At 43.2% G+C, this 14,179-nt stretch overlaps 1 protein-coding gene across 3 annotated transcripts in view; it reads left to right on the top strand.

Moving 5' to 3' along the window:
• The window catches only part of myo7aa (myosin VIIAa), a 190,377-nt gene that overhangs the window by 40,427 nt on the left and 135,771 nt on the right, over nt 1-14,179 (top strand). For all 3 annotated transcript variants that reach the window (XM_043692431.1, XM_043692430.1, XM_043692432.1), the window contains 3 exons: nt 4,632-4,745; nt 9,311-9,464; nt 12,142-12,218. In XM_043692431.1, coding sequence (XP_043548366.1) covers nt 4,632-4,745; nt 9,311-9,464; nt 12,142-12,218 — 345 coding nt within the window. The remainder of the gene's footprint in view (nt 1-4,631; nt 4,746-9,310; nt 9,465-12,141; nt 12,219-14,179) is intronic.

The raw sequence follows: 14,179 nt of genomic DNA, 5'->3' as shown, positions 1-14,179 counted from the left end.
AAACCTCATTCTTAATGATGGATTCTAGAATTTTACCAACAACCGAGATTAGGCTAATTGGCCTATAATTTTCCATCTTTTGTCTTGATCCTTTCTTGAACAATGGGGTTACAACAGCGATCTTCCAATCATCCGGGACTTTCCCTGACTCCAGTGACTTTTGAAAGATCTCAACCAACGCCTCCGCTATTTCCTCAGCCACCTCCCTCAGAACTCTAGGATGTAGCCCATCGGGGCCAGGAGATTTGTCAATTTTAAGATCTTTTAGCTTTTCTAGCACTTTCTCTTTTGTAATGGCAACCATACTCAACTCAGCCCTCTGACTCCCTTTAATTGTTGGGATATTATTCATGTCTTCCACTGTGAAGACTGACGCAAAGTACTTATTAAGTACTCCTGCTATTTCCTTATCTCCCATCACTAGTCTTCCAGCATCAGTTTGAAGTGGCCCAATGTCTACTTATGCCTGTTGTTTGTTTCTTATGTATTGAAAGAAACTTTTACTATCATTTCTAATATTACTGGCTAGCCTACCTTCATATTTGATCCTCTCCTTCCTTATTTCTCTCTTTGTTACCCTCTGTTTGTTTTTGTAGCCTTCCGAATCTTCTGATTTCCCAGTGCTCTTGGCCACTTTATAGGATCTCTCTTTTTCTTTGATAGATTTCCTGACTTCCTTTGTCAACCATAGCTGTCTAATCCCTCCCCGGATAATCTATCTTTTCTTGGGGATGAACCTCTGTACAGTGTCCTCAATTATACCCACAAACTCCTGCCATTTTTGCTCTATTGTCTTCCCCGCTAGGCTCTGCTTCCAGTCTATTTTCGTCAGTTCCTCTCTCATGCCCTCATAATTACCTTTATTTAACTGTAACGCAATTACATCCGATTTTGCCTTCTCTCTTTCAAACTGCGACTGAACTCGACCATATTATGATCGCTGCTTCCTAAGTGTTCCCTTACTTTAAGGTTTTTTATAAAGTGGCAATTGAATAGGACCTCAGCCCCATCCAGCTTCCCCCACACCCACTCCCAGTCCTGAAGAAGGGTTACACCCGAAATATCGACTTTTCCCCCTCCTAGAGTCATAGAGATGTACAGCATGGAAACAGACCATTCGGTCCAACCCGTCCATGCTGACCAGATATCCCAACCCAATCTAGTCCCACCTGCCAGCACCCGGCCCGTATCCCTCCAAACCCTTCCTATTCATATACCCATCCAAATGCCTCTTAAATGTTGCAATTGTATCAGCCTCCACCACTTCCTCTGGAAGCTCATTCTATACACGTACCACCCTCTGCATGAAAACGTTGCCCCTTGGGTCTCTTTTATTTTTTTTCCCCCTCACCCTAAACCTATGCCCTCTAGTTCTGGACTCCCCTACCCCATGGAAAAGACTTTGTTTATTTATCCTATCTATGCCCCTCATGAATTTGTAAACCTCTAAGGTCACCCCTCGGCCTCTGACACTCCAGCAAAAACAGCCCCAGCCTGTTCAGCCTCTCCTTATAGCTCAAATTCTCCAACCCTGGCAACATCCTTGTAAATCTTTTCTGAACCCTTTCAAGTTTCACAATATCCTTCTGATAGGAAGAAGACCAGAATTGTATGCAATATTCCAACAGTGGCCTAACCAATGTCCTGTACAGCTGCAACATTCTTCCCAACTCCTGTACTCAATACTCTGACCAATAAAGGAAAGCATACCAAACCCCTTCTTCACTACCCTATCTACCTGTGACTCCACTTTCAAGGAGCTATGAATCTGCACTCTGAGGTCTCTTTGTTCAGCAACACTCCCTAGGACCTTACCATTAAGTGTATAAATCCTGCTATGATTTGATTTCTCAAAATGCAGCACCTCACATTTATCTGAATTAAACTCCATCCGCCACTTCTCAGCCCATTGGCCCATCTGATCAAGATCCTGTTGTAATCAGAGGTAATCCTCTTCGCTGTCCACTACACTTCCAATTTTGGTGTCATCTGCAAAACTTACAAACTGTACCTCTTATGCTCATATCCAAACCATTTGTATAAATGAGAAAAAGTAGTGGACCCAGCACCGTTCCTTGTGACACTCCACTGGTCACATTTCTCCAGTCTGAAAAACAACTCTCCTCCACCACCACCCTCTGTCTCCTAACTTTTGAACCCTCCTGATGCTGCCTGGTTTGCTGTGTTCTTCCAGCCTCCTGCCTGTTACCACATTCCTGGGCAGTGTATCCATATTGTAATAACCTGGTGGAAAAGATTTTTGTTCTCTCATCACCCTTGCTTTGTTTACGCATCGCTTTAAATTTATCCCCCTCTCATTCGTGTTCCTTTTACAAACAGGATCAGCTTCTCCTTGTCTGTTCTGTCCAGCCTGCTCGTGATTTTGGAAGTTTTTAATCTGATTTCCTCTTGCTCTGTCTCTCCAAGGAGACCAGTCTCCATCTCTTCAATCCCTCCTCATCACTGAAGTGTCTTATCCCTGGAACCATTCCTGTGAATTGCTACTGCACGGTCTCTGATGCATTCACATCTTTCCTAGAATGTGGCAGCCACAACTCTACGTTCACAAACAAGTGCCTTGTACAAGCTCAATATCACCTCCTTACTCTTGGCTATATTAATAGTGGTATAGAGGACAAGAACAATGTCTGTTTTATTTACTGCTGCCTCTACCTTACCACCTTCAGTGAACTATGCACATATACATCCAGCTCCATCTGCTCTGCACTCTGTAGACTGGTACTGCCTGAGTTTATGTTGTCTTTCAATGTATTGTACTGAATTTGTTGTGTAAAGATTTTTCTTGGGAACATACTGTCCCGGTTGTGTCCAGTATCCTGGCCATGTGAAGAAATTCTGGAATTTAGTAGTAGTGAGGCATAAAAGTTACGAGAGGTACGACTCTATATTTTAGAGACATGTAGACTGAAGAGTGGTCACGCTGTAAAAACAAAACCATGAAGAAATAATGATATTTGTATAGGATTGTTTGTTCCTGTCAAATAGGTAACTCAAAAAACATAATCTGTTCTTCGTACAATTCAAAAGACTTCATGATATTTCCAGTGGACTGGGATTAATAGCTGTGTCTATTAGGAATGCTTGACAGAATTTTCAAAAGTTCCAAAACTGCTTATCTCAGGAGGGGGCAGGGGATGGGGCTGAGGTCCTATTCAATTGCCAGTTTCAAGAGACTGTAGGATTTAATTGTCTTTGTCTTTGTGGTGACTGAATAGAGGTTTCTTTGTTTGTTTATACAACTGACAATTTGAGGCCATTTGAAATATTTATTTTTGTGAATGAGAGTTTTAGGTTTCTTTTATCAAATGTGTGTGAGATGGCATTCCTGTGGGTTGCTTGCAGTTTTGCTTTAATCGCTAAACTGTTTTTGACCTGTTGAGTATACGTGATGGGTGGGTATGGAGTGGGGGAGGGGAGGGGGAGGTGCTGGGGGAGGGGGTTGAATGGCCAAACAGTATTGAATAAAACTAGCTGATACCTTTTGGAGACTGGAAGTGAGGCAGTGGGACTAATTTAGTTTGGGATTATGGTCATAGAGTCCTAGAGATGTACTGCACGGAAACAGACCCTTCGGCCTAACTCGTCCGTGTCGACCAGAAATCCCAACCCAATCTAGTCCCACCTGCCAGCACCCGGCCCATATCCCTCCAAACTCTTCCTATTTATCTACCCATCCAGATGCCTTTTAAATGTTGTAATTGTACCAGCCTCATCCACTTCCTCTTGCAGCTCATTCCATACACATCTCGCCCTCTGTGAGTGAAAATATTGCCCTTAGGTCTCTCTTATATCTTTCCCCTCTCACCCTAAACCTATGCCCTCTAGTTCTGGACTCCCCTACCCTGGGGGGAAAAAAAAACCTTGGCTATCTATCATACCCATACCTCATGATTTTATAAACCTCTATAAGGTCACCCCTCAGCCTCTGATGCTCCAGGGAAAACAGCCCCAGCCTGTTCAACCTCTCCCTATAGCTCAAATCCTCCAACCCTGGCAACATCATTGTAAATCTTTTTCTGAACCCTTGCTGATAGGAAGGAGACTAGAATTTCACACAATATTCCAACAGTGGCCTAACCAATGTCCTGTACAGCTGCAACGTGACCTCCCCAACTCCTGCTCTCAATACTCTGACCAATAAAGGAAAGCATACCAAACGCCGCCTTCACTATCATATCTACCTGTGACTCCACTTTCAAGGAGCTATGAACCTGCACTCCAAGGTCTCTTTGTTCAGCAACACTCCCTAGGACCTTATCATTAAGTGTATAAGTCTTGCTAAGATTTGCTTTCCCAAAATGCAGCACCACGCATTTATCTCGGCATGGACTGGTTGGGCCAAAGGGCCTGTTAATGTGCTGTATGACTCTTAAACAACCAGTTGCCTGCAGAAATGGGGGAAGACATCCTCCCAACACACATGTCATCCCAGAAGTGAGCAATGTGTGTAATGGGGCCTGCTGAATATCAAAAGGAATCTATTCCTGGGAATCTGGCCCTTTGGCGGGGACCCCATTCCACCTTCAGTAGTGAGATGATCAGTTTAGTTAATTTGCTGTCCTCCACAAATATGTTCTTTAATTTAATTTCCATTTCTTCCTCTTCTGCAGGCTGAAGGAGAGAGGAACTATCACATCTTTTACTGTATGTTGATGGGAATGAGTATGGACCAGAAGAAGGCACTGGGTCTGAGCAAAGCTACGGATTACACCTACTTAACAATGGTGAGAGCTGGGTGGGGAGGGGTTGCTGATCAGTTTGAGAGACGTTGTATGCATCAATCCTGAAAGGGTAGGATTGAGTGATTAAAGGCAGACTCATAGATTTGCAGGGAAAACTTGCACTTATGTAGTGCCTTTGACAATCTGAAAATATTCTAATTCAATTGGCAGCTCATAGTGTATAATCACTGTGTGGCTGGGCAGCTAGCAGTTTGAACACAATAGGATCTCTCAAGCAGCAACTTGATACTGACCAGATAATCCATACCAACTGGTTAAAGAGTTAAAAATTTAAGACTGAATCTGTTGTTTGAAATAATGTCCCACAATCATTTCCTCTTTGGTTTAGTGAAGGACCAGGCACAGTAGTAATCCACATTCTAGACACTGGTTTGAATCGCACAGTGACAGAGAGTGCAATTTATACTCTATAAAAGTCTGGAATTGGCCTAATGGTGGCCATGTAACCCTTGATTGATATGTCATAAAAATCCATTTAGTTCCATAATTCTCTACAGGGAAGGGAAGCTCTCAGTCCTTTCCCGGCCTGATAACATGTGACTCCAAACCCAAAGCAATGCCCTCTGAAATGCAGCTTTTTGGTTCAAGGGGCGATTAGGAATGAGCGACACTTGCTGGCCTGTTACACCCACACTTTATACAAACAGCTGAGACCATGGATCAATCTAATGCTACATCCGAAAATCAGCTCCTCCAACAATATAGCACTTCCTTTTGTACTGCACTGGAAATTCAGCAAAGATCTTTTGTGCTCAGGTCTCTGGAGTGGGGATTATCTTACGAGGAAAGCGTAGATAGGCCAGGCCTGTATCCGCTGGAGTTTGGCAGGAGAGTTTATTACAACGTGTAAGAATTTGAAGGGACTTGGTGAGAATGGATGTTGAAAGAATGTGGAAGAGAACAGAGCGAAAGGGAGGTTCTGAGGACTGGTCAATCAACCCGAAACATTAACTCTGATTTCTCTCCACAGATGTTGCCAGAATTGCTGAGCTTTTCCAACAACTTCTGTTTTTGTTTGTGTTAGAGCTAGAGGAGACTGTGTTTTTGTTTCAAAAATCAAGGATATCCCTTTGAGATGAAAAATGAGGAAATCTTTCCTCTTGAGGGTTGTCAGTGTGTGGAAATTTCTTATCCAGAGTTTTATGGAGGAAGCGTCATTGAATATGTTTAAGACAGAGGTGAAATTCGTGACTAATTCGGGAGTCAAAGCAAATCTGGTAGAATCAGTGAAACAGTTCTGACTACATTACAGTCAGCTATGATCTTTTTGAATAGCGGAAAAGGATTTGAGGAGTCAAATGGCCCATTCCTGCTCCTAACATGCATATCTGACTCTTTTTGTGTATTTGGCCAACACACATTCTGCCATTCCTTACTCTACTCTTCCAATATTCCAACAGGCTGCCAGGAGGTGGGGTAGTTGTCCAGATTTCCCCAGCTCACCACTCCTTTTGTTTTTGGGAAGACCCTACACCATCTGAGTTTGGAGTGAAGAATTGCAAGCTTGATGGTATACCTTTTTCATGGTTGAAATCCCATGAATTGAGCAGTGAATGGGTCCCACCATTGCACCTTCATTCGAAGGGAGAATATTAAAATTACAAACCTACCCTGTGTTGAGACTATAACTTCAACCCACTTCTTTGGAAACCTTGGGATCTTAGATCTTAGAATCCTTAGTGTGGAAACAGGCCCTTTGGCCCAACAATTCCATACTGACCCTCCGAAGAGTATCTTACCCCAGTCCCATTCCCCATCACTCTACATTTACCCCTGACTAATGCACCTAACCTACACATTCCTGAACACTATGGGCAATTTGACATGGACAATTCTGATCTTATAGCCCACCAAACTGTTCGAGTATTCAGTTGGCTCACACCTGATCTTTATTTTCATTTCCTTTTACCAGGTTCCCTAAAAGATCCTCTTGCGGAACAATGGTAGTATCCCTACCCCAGACCAGGAGGCCCAGGTTCAAGCTTCACCCTTTTCCAGAGGGGTGTTGTAATAACATTTCTGAACAGATTGATGAAAAAAGTAGTTTAGGAAAAGAAAATCTGGTTCCCTGAACAGCCCTCTTGTGGGAATGTCCCTATCCCTGGACTGGGAGGCCCATCTGCTCTAGAGATGTATAATAACACCTGAACAGGTTGATGATTATGATATAGGTCAATTTTCCTGACCCTGTAATATCTTTTCACTTTGTTTTTCCTGATCTGCTCCACCGATCTTTGACATCTTTCTCAGGGACCAATCCTAGACTGCCACTAACTTGGTTAAAGTGTTCCTCGTCTGCATTGAGACACAAGGACCCCTCACGTTCTGTGTAGCTCTATACCTATTTATCCATGACACACAACGGGAGTCCAGAGACAGTACATTCCTGTGGATTTCTGGGTCATCTTTTCTTCAGTCTTCTGTTGCACAACTTTCCTTATGGACAGGTACCTTTTCAGAGAGCTATTTGGCTGGCAGTCTGTACTGGTGCCCTTTGCTGTTCTCACCCTAACTGTTCAAAATTTCTGATTTTTATACCCCAAAACATTGGATCATTTCATTAGCTTGATGTCCCCTCGAGCAGTAAAATTCAAATTTGATTTGGATTTTAGTATCTGGGGTGTAATTTAAACTGGCCAAATTTGAATTTGTTTTTGTTCCATGGCAATGCAACTCCAGCTGTTTGTTTCAACCAAATGTTACATTTTTAAATTGTTCAGCCCACTCTGTGCTTTCAGTCAGTCCCTGCGAGTTTCCCCTCTCTCTTAAAGGTACAGTACACACCTACACCTTCATATCACGAACGGGGTGCCACTATTTAAGAAAGGTGGTAAGGAAAAGCTAGGGATTTATAAACCTGGAAGCACGGTGTGGCATGGGCAAGTTGTTGGGGGGAATCCAGAGGGATAGGATTTACATGTATTTGGAAAGTCAAGAACTGATTAAGGATAGTCGACATGGCTTTGTGCATGGGAAGTCATGTCTCTCAAACTTAATTGAGTTTTTGTAGTAATGAAGAGGATTGATAAGGGCAGAGTGATGGACATGATCTCTATGGACTTCAATAAGGTATTCGTCAAAGTTCTTCATGGTAGATTGGTTAGATCACAGGGAGAACTAGCCATTTGGATACCCAACTGGCTCAAAGGTAGAAGACAGGATGGTGGTGGAGAGTTGTTTTTCAGACTGGAGGCCAGTGACCGATGGTGTGCCACAATAATTGGCTCTAGGTCCACTGATTTTCTTTTTATGTAAATGATTTGAATGTGAACATAGGAGGTACAGTTAGTAATGTTGCAGATGGACAGTTAGTGCAGCACTGTGGCTCAGTGGTTAGCACTGCTGCCTCACAGCACCAGGGACCTGGGTTTGATTCCAGCCTCTGGCGGTTCTCTGTGTGGCGTTTGCACATTCTCCCCGTGTCTGCGGGGGTTTCATCCGGGTGCTCCGGTTTCCTCCAACAGTCAGGTTATGTGATTTGGCCAGGCTAAATTGCCCATACTGTTAGGTGTATTAGTCAGGGCTAAGTGTAGGGAAATAGGCCTGTGTGGGTTACTCTTCAGAGGGTCAGTGTGGACGTGATGAGCCAAATGGCTTGTTTCCACAGTGTAGGGAATCTAATCATGACAAAATTGGAGGCGGAGTCGACAGCAAAGAAGGTTATCTCCGAGTACAATGAGATCTTGGATCAGATGGACTAATGGGCTGAGGAGTGGCAGATGGAGCTTAATTTGGATAAATGTGAGGTGCTGCATTTTGGTAAGGCAAATCAGGGCAAGACTTACGCATGTACTGGGAAGTCCTGGGGTGTGCTGCTGAATACTGACACCTTGGAATGCAGGTTCATAGATCCTTGAAAATAGTCGCAGGTAGATAGGATAGTGAAGAAGCCATATGGTATGCTTTCCTTTATTGGTCAGAGTATTGAGTATAGCAGTTGGGAGGTCATGTTACAGCTCTATAGGACGTTTATTAGGCCACTTTTGGAATATTGTGTTCAATTCTGGCCTCCCTCTTATAGGAAGGATGTTGTGAAACTTGAAAGGGTTCAGAAAAGATTTACAAGGATATTGCCAGGTTTGGAGGATTTGTGCTATAGGGTGAGGCTGAATAGACTAGGGTTATTTTCCCTGGAGTGTCGGAGGCTGAGGGGTGACCTCCTAGAAGTTTGTAAAATCATGAGGTGCATGGATAGGGTAAATAGACAAGGTCTTTTCATTGGGGTGGGGGAGTCCAGAGCTAGAGGGCATAGGTTTAGGGTGAGAGAGGAAAGATTTAAAAGGGACCTAAAAAAGGGCAACTTTTTCATGCAGAGCTAGTGTGTATGAAGTGAGCTGCCAGAGGAAGTGGTGGAGGCTGTCATAATTACAACATTTAAAAGGCATTTTGATGGGTATATGAAGGGTTTGGAGGGATATGGGCCACATGCTGGTAAATGGGACTAGATTAGGTTGGGATATCTGGTCAACATGGAAGAGTTGGACTGAAGGGCCTGTTTCCATGCTGTCCATCTCTGTGACTGTATGACATTGTATTGTGTGTTCCAGGGGCAGTGCACTTCCTGTGATGGCCGAGATGACAGTAAGGAGTATGCCAACATTCGCTCGGCCATGAAGGTTCTCATGTTCACTGACACCGAGAACTGGGAGATCTCCAAACTGATGGCTGCGATTCTGCACATGGGCAATCTGTCTTACGAATGTAAATCTGAGGGTGATCTGCTTTACAATGGAGGGAAAGCTGGGAATTCAGATTCGTGATTCGGGGGTGGGGTGGGTGGGGTATATTTTACCTTAAGTGGCTTGTCGTTGCATTACCTTCTTAGGGTATTGAGCGAAGTGGTGTCGAAATGCAGAGGTCCTTTGCAGGTCTCTTTGAACCGGTGCTAAATAAAAGCAGTGACAGTTCATGTGGCGATGAGGTTCCCATGATGCTCTTTAAAGGAACGTTGAGTTGTGCTGTGTTCCTGGCCAATGTTGTTCCCTTGAGCAGTATCCTGAGGCAGTCGGACTGGTTACTTGTCCCTGCGATCTTGCTATCATTGCCAACGCGAACAGCTACCAAACACTCTGAAAGAAGGGTTTGCTTTTCGACGTTCCCCAGCCTGAAGACTTACCAAAGTAGTTTGGGGTCAATGATGCCTTTTTGATGTGTACTCAATGTTTTCATATTGGAAACAGCCCCTTCGGTCCAACTCGTCCAGGCCAACCACATATCCTAATCTAGTCCCATTTGGCCTATTTCCCTCTTAAACCCTCAGTGTGGACAACTGATCCGTTTCATATACTCATCCAGATGCCTTTTAAATGTTGCAATTGTACCAGTGTCCACCACTTCCTCTGGCAGCTCATTCCATACACGCACCACCCTCTTGTATGGAAAATGTAGCCTCTAAAGTCCCTTTGAAATGTTTTCCCCCCTCACCGTATACCTATGCCCTCTCTCTTTTTGGATTCTCCTCGGGGAAAAGACCTTGACTATTCACCTTCTGCATGCCCATCATTGATTTTATAAATCTCTATAATGTCATCCTTCAGCTTCCTATGCTCCAGAGAGAAACGTCCCAATCTCTCCTTATAAATTGAACCCTACAATCTCGTTAATGTCCTTGTAAATCTTTTTTGTTTTGTTTTTTTTTTTGCACAATTTTTCAGTTTAGTAACATCTTTCCTGTAGCAGGATGACCAGAATTGTATACAGCACTCCAAATCTGGCCTCACCAATGTCCTGTAACATGATATCCAAACTCCTGTGGTCAATGCTGTGACCGATTTGAAGGCAAGCATGCCAAATGCTAAAAATCTCTCAACATCAGGTTATAATCCAACAGACTTATTTGGGAGCGCTGCTCCTTCAGGTAGTTGAACAGTGCTCCGAAAGCTAGTGCTTTCAAATAAACCTGTTGGGCTACAATCTGATGTGATTTTTAACTTTGCACACCCCAGTCCAACACCGGCATCTCCAAATCAGGCCAAATGCTGCCTTTTCCATCCTGTCTACGTGTGATGCCATTTTGAAGGAGCTATGCACCCGCACCCCAGGTCCAGTGTTTGACTACACTCCTCCTCACAAATGAGTTGGAAGAAAAGGAAATTAAAAGAATGCAGTTTGTTAGCACCAGTCCACAGGATTCAATGAGTGTCCCTTCTGATCTCTGATCTTTGTAGCCAAGTTCTTTACTGAAGACACACAGCACGCTCTCTGTTTGATTTCTCAGTCACTGGTTAGAGGCAGCAACTTTTAGGAAATGGTGGTGGCTGTTTCAGGTTGGCTGTTCCTTCACTAAAGAAGTGGATAGAAAGATTCCACCCTTTTGATTGTCCTCTCTTTGTCCACCTGCCTGAGACCAGACAGTTGTTGTCATGCTGCTTATATCCTGTCTGGACAACTGATCTGAGTTGTAAAACTAACCTGCCGTCTGTTTCTGGATAAAGCTCCCTCTAACCACACACCAATAGTGTCACCGTGTCTCAAACATTGTGTGCCACCACTTGAATGAAGCAGCAGTATAAACACAACTTCTAATGAGCTTCAGGTACTTTTTAAATAAGAAGTGCAGCAAATATTTCCACTGTCCTTGGTCTATAGTAATCCTACTGCCATTTTTGAACACCATCCAAAATAAAACTCAAAAGATATAGTCTTTGTGATCCCAAAAGCCTGTCCACCATCTACAAGGCACAAGTCAGGAATGTGATGGAATGTCCCCCACTTAGCTGAATGGGTGCAGCTCCAACAACACACTATGCTAGACACACCATCCAGGACAAAGCAGACACTTGGTACTACATCCATAAACACCCATTCCCACTGTCACTGATGCCCCATCTGTAGCAGCAGTGTGTGCCATCTACAAGATGCACTGCACTAATTCACCAAAGATCCTTAGGCAGCACCTTCCAAGTCCATGACCACTTCCAAGGGCAACAGGTATGTGGAAATACCGCCTCCCAGTAGATTGCACTCCTAGCCACTCACTTCCTGACTTGGAAATATATTGTTGTTCCTTCATTGTCACTGGATGAAAATTCTGGAGTTCTCTCCCCAAGGACATTGTGGGTCTACCCACAGCACATGGACTGCAGTCATTCAGGAAGGTACCACCTTCTCAAGCACAGCTGGGGTGGGTAATAAACACTTGCCCAGCCAGCGATACCCACATCTGTGAATAAATAAAAGTTAACTGCCTCCTTAAGACAGTTTTGTTGTCACTAGAAGCACCTGTGTGCATCTTACTGGCAACATGGTTTAGCATTTTTATACTTAGTGCAGCTGGGATCCTTGTGTTGTGCCTCTAGTATAATAAGCAAGAATATTCAATGTTTATTCAAATTGCCATTGAGATCACTTACTTATGTTTATTCTGCTGATCCTTCAGCTCGAGTGTATGACAATTTGGATTCATGTGAGGTTGTCTACTCCACGCATTTGATGTCTGCTGCTACTCTGCTTGAGGTGAATGTTTGTTTTTTTTAAAACTTTTTTAACGTCTGTCTGTCTGTCTGTCTGTCTGTGTCCATTCGTAAACAATACAGGTGTCTAATATAGAACATTCATTTGCTTCTATTGGTAACATCTCTGTGGAAAAAGTGTCCAAACCATTGAAATGCTGGAGGAGTTGTAAATGCAAGTCATCTGTGTCCAAAAGCCACTTGTATTTTCAGTCTATTTTCTTCAAAACTGGTTCAGAATTCACTTTGCCCTAATAGAGCCTCCAACCACACCATACACCACCATTTCAGAATATTCTAATAGTGTTGATTAAAGAGGAGTCTGTAAATCACAGAATCTACAGAGCAGGAGTAGGCATTTTTGGCCCATTGAGCCTTTTCCACCATTCAACACTCTCTCATGGCTGATCCTCTATCTCTGTGCCCATACCCCACCCTCTCCCCATACCCTTTAGTGCCTTGGAATCAATCCCTTTCTTTCATGAGTAACATGACCTGCACTGCCTTGTGTATTAGAGAATTCCACAGGTTCACCAGCCTCTAAGTGAAGAGATTTCTTCTCCTCTCACTCTAATACAGTCCAACCTGAGAACGTACCCTCTTGCTATAGATAAATTAATTTGGAGGAAATATCATCCCAGTATCCAGTCTGCCATACCAGTCCTGTCCAAATTTTATCCATTTAGGTGGCATCCCTGTTATTCCTCTAAACAGCAGTTATTCCAGACTGTTGTCCAAATCTCTCTCCATTCGGCTGTTCCACCATCCTGGGTATTAACCTGTTAAACATTTGCTGCACTTCCCTATCACAAAACCTTAAGGACATCAAAACTTTTTTTAAAAAATAAAATCATTCACAGGATGTGGCTGTCCTTATTGCCCAGAGGGTAATCAAGAATCAAGCACATTGTTTTGGTCTGGAGTTACATGTAGGCCAGACCAGGTAAGGATTGCAGATTTCCTTCCATCGAGGACATTAGCAAACCAGATGATTTTTTTTTTTCAAACAATTGGCAATGGATTCATGGTCACCATTAGACTCCAGATATTTATTGAACTCGAATTTCACCATCTGCTGTGGTGAGATTTAACACTGGATCCCCAGAATGTTATTCGGGTGTCTCAATTAACCGTCCAGTGAAACTACCGCACAGCCTCTCTCTGTTCACACACTGCTCCAGGTGTGGTCTCCCCAAAGTCCTGTCCGGCTGCAATAAGACCTCCCTTGCTCATGAACGTGAACCTTGCAATGAAGACCATCCCATTTTCCATCCTAATTTCCCTAATCAGTTTGAAATGCTCAATCAGCAGTTTACACAATTTCTGACACTTGTTTTCATATCCACTCTTAGGTAGTTTCTTAGTAAATTAACTGACAAAACCATTAATTATTTTTCAAGTCTGGCTATTCCTAGTCTCAGTTGACGTCATTAAATATGATGTATTTTTGATAAGGGATAGCATTACAGCTGTGCTGAGGGAGGACATTCCCAGAAATACACCCAGGGAATTATTTGGGTGGAACTGAGGAATAAGAAAGGGATGATCACCTTATTGGGATTGTATTACAGACCCCCTAATAGTCAGAGGGAAATTGAGAAACAAACTTGTAAGGAGATCTCAGCTATCTGTAAGAATAATAGGGTGGTTATGGTAGGAGATTTTAACTTTCCAAACATCGACTGGGACTGCCATAGTGTTAAAGGTTTAGATGGAGAGGAATATCTTTAGTGTGTACAAGACAATTTTCTGATTCAGTATGTGGATGTACCTACTAGAGAACTTGACCTACTCTTTGGAAATAAGGCAGGGTAGGTTACTGAGGTGTCAGTGGGGGAGCACTTTGGGGCCAGCAACCATAATTCTATTAGATTTAAAGTAATGATGGAAAAGATAGGCCAGATCTAAAAGTTGGAGTTCTAAATTGGAGAAAGGCCAATTTTGACGGTATTAGGCAAGAACTTT

This window comes from Chiloscyllium plagiosum, chromosome 6 (assembly GCF_004010195.1).
Source record: "Chiloscyllium plagiosum isolate BGI_BamShark_2017 chromosome 6, ASM401019v2, whole genome shotgun sequence".
Classification (NCBI taxonomy): Eukaryota; Metazoa; Chordata; class Chondrichthyes; order Orectolobiformes; family Hemiscylliidae; genus Chiloscyllium; species Chiloscyllium plagiosum.
This window is presented reverse-complemented; position numbering and strand designations above follow the sequence as displayed.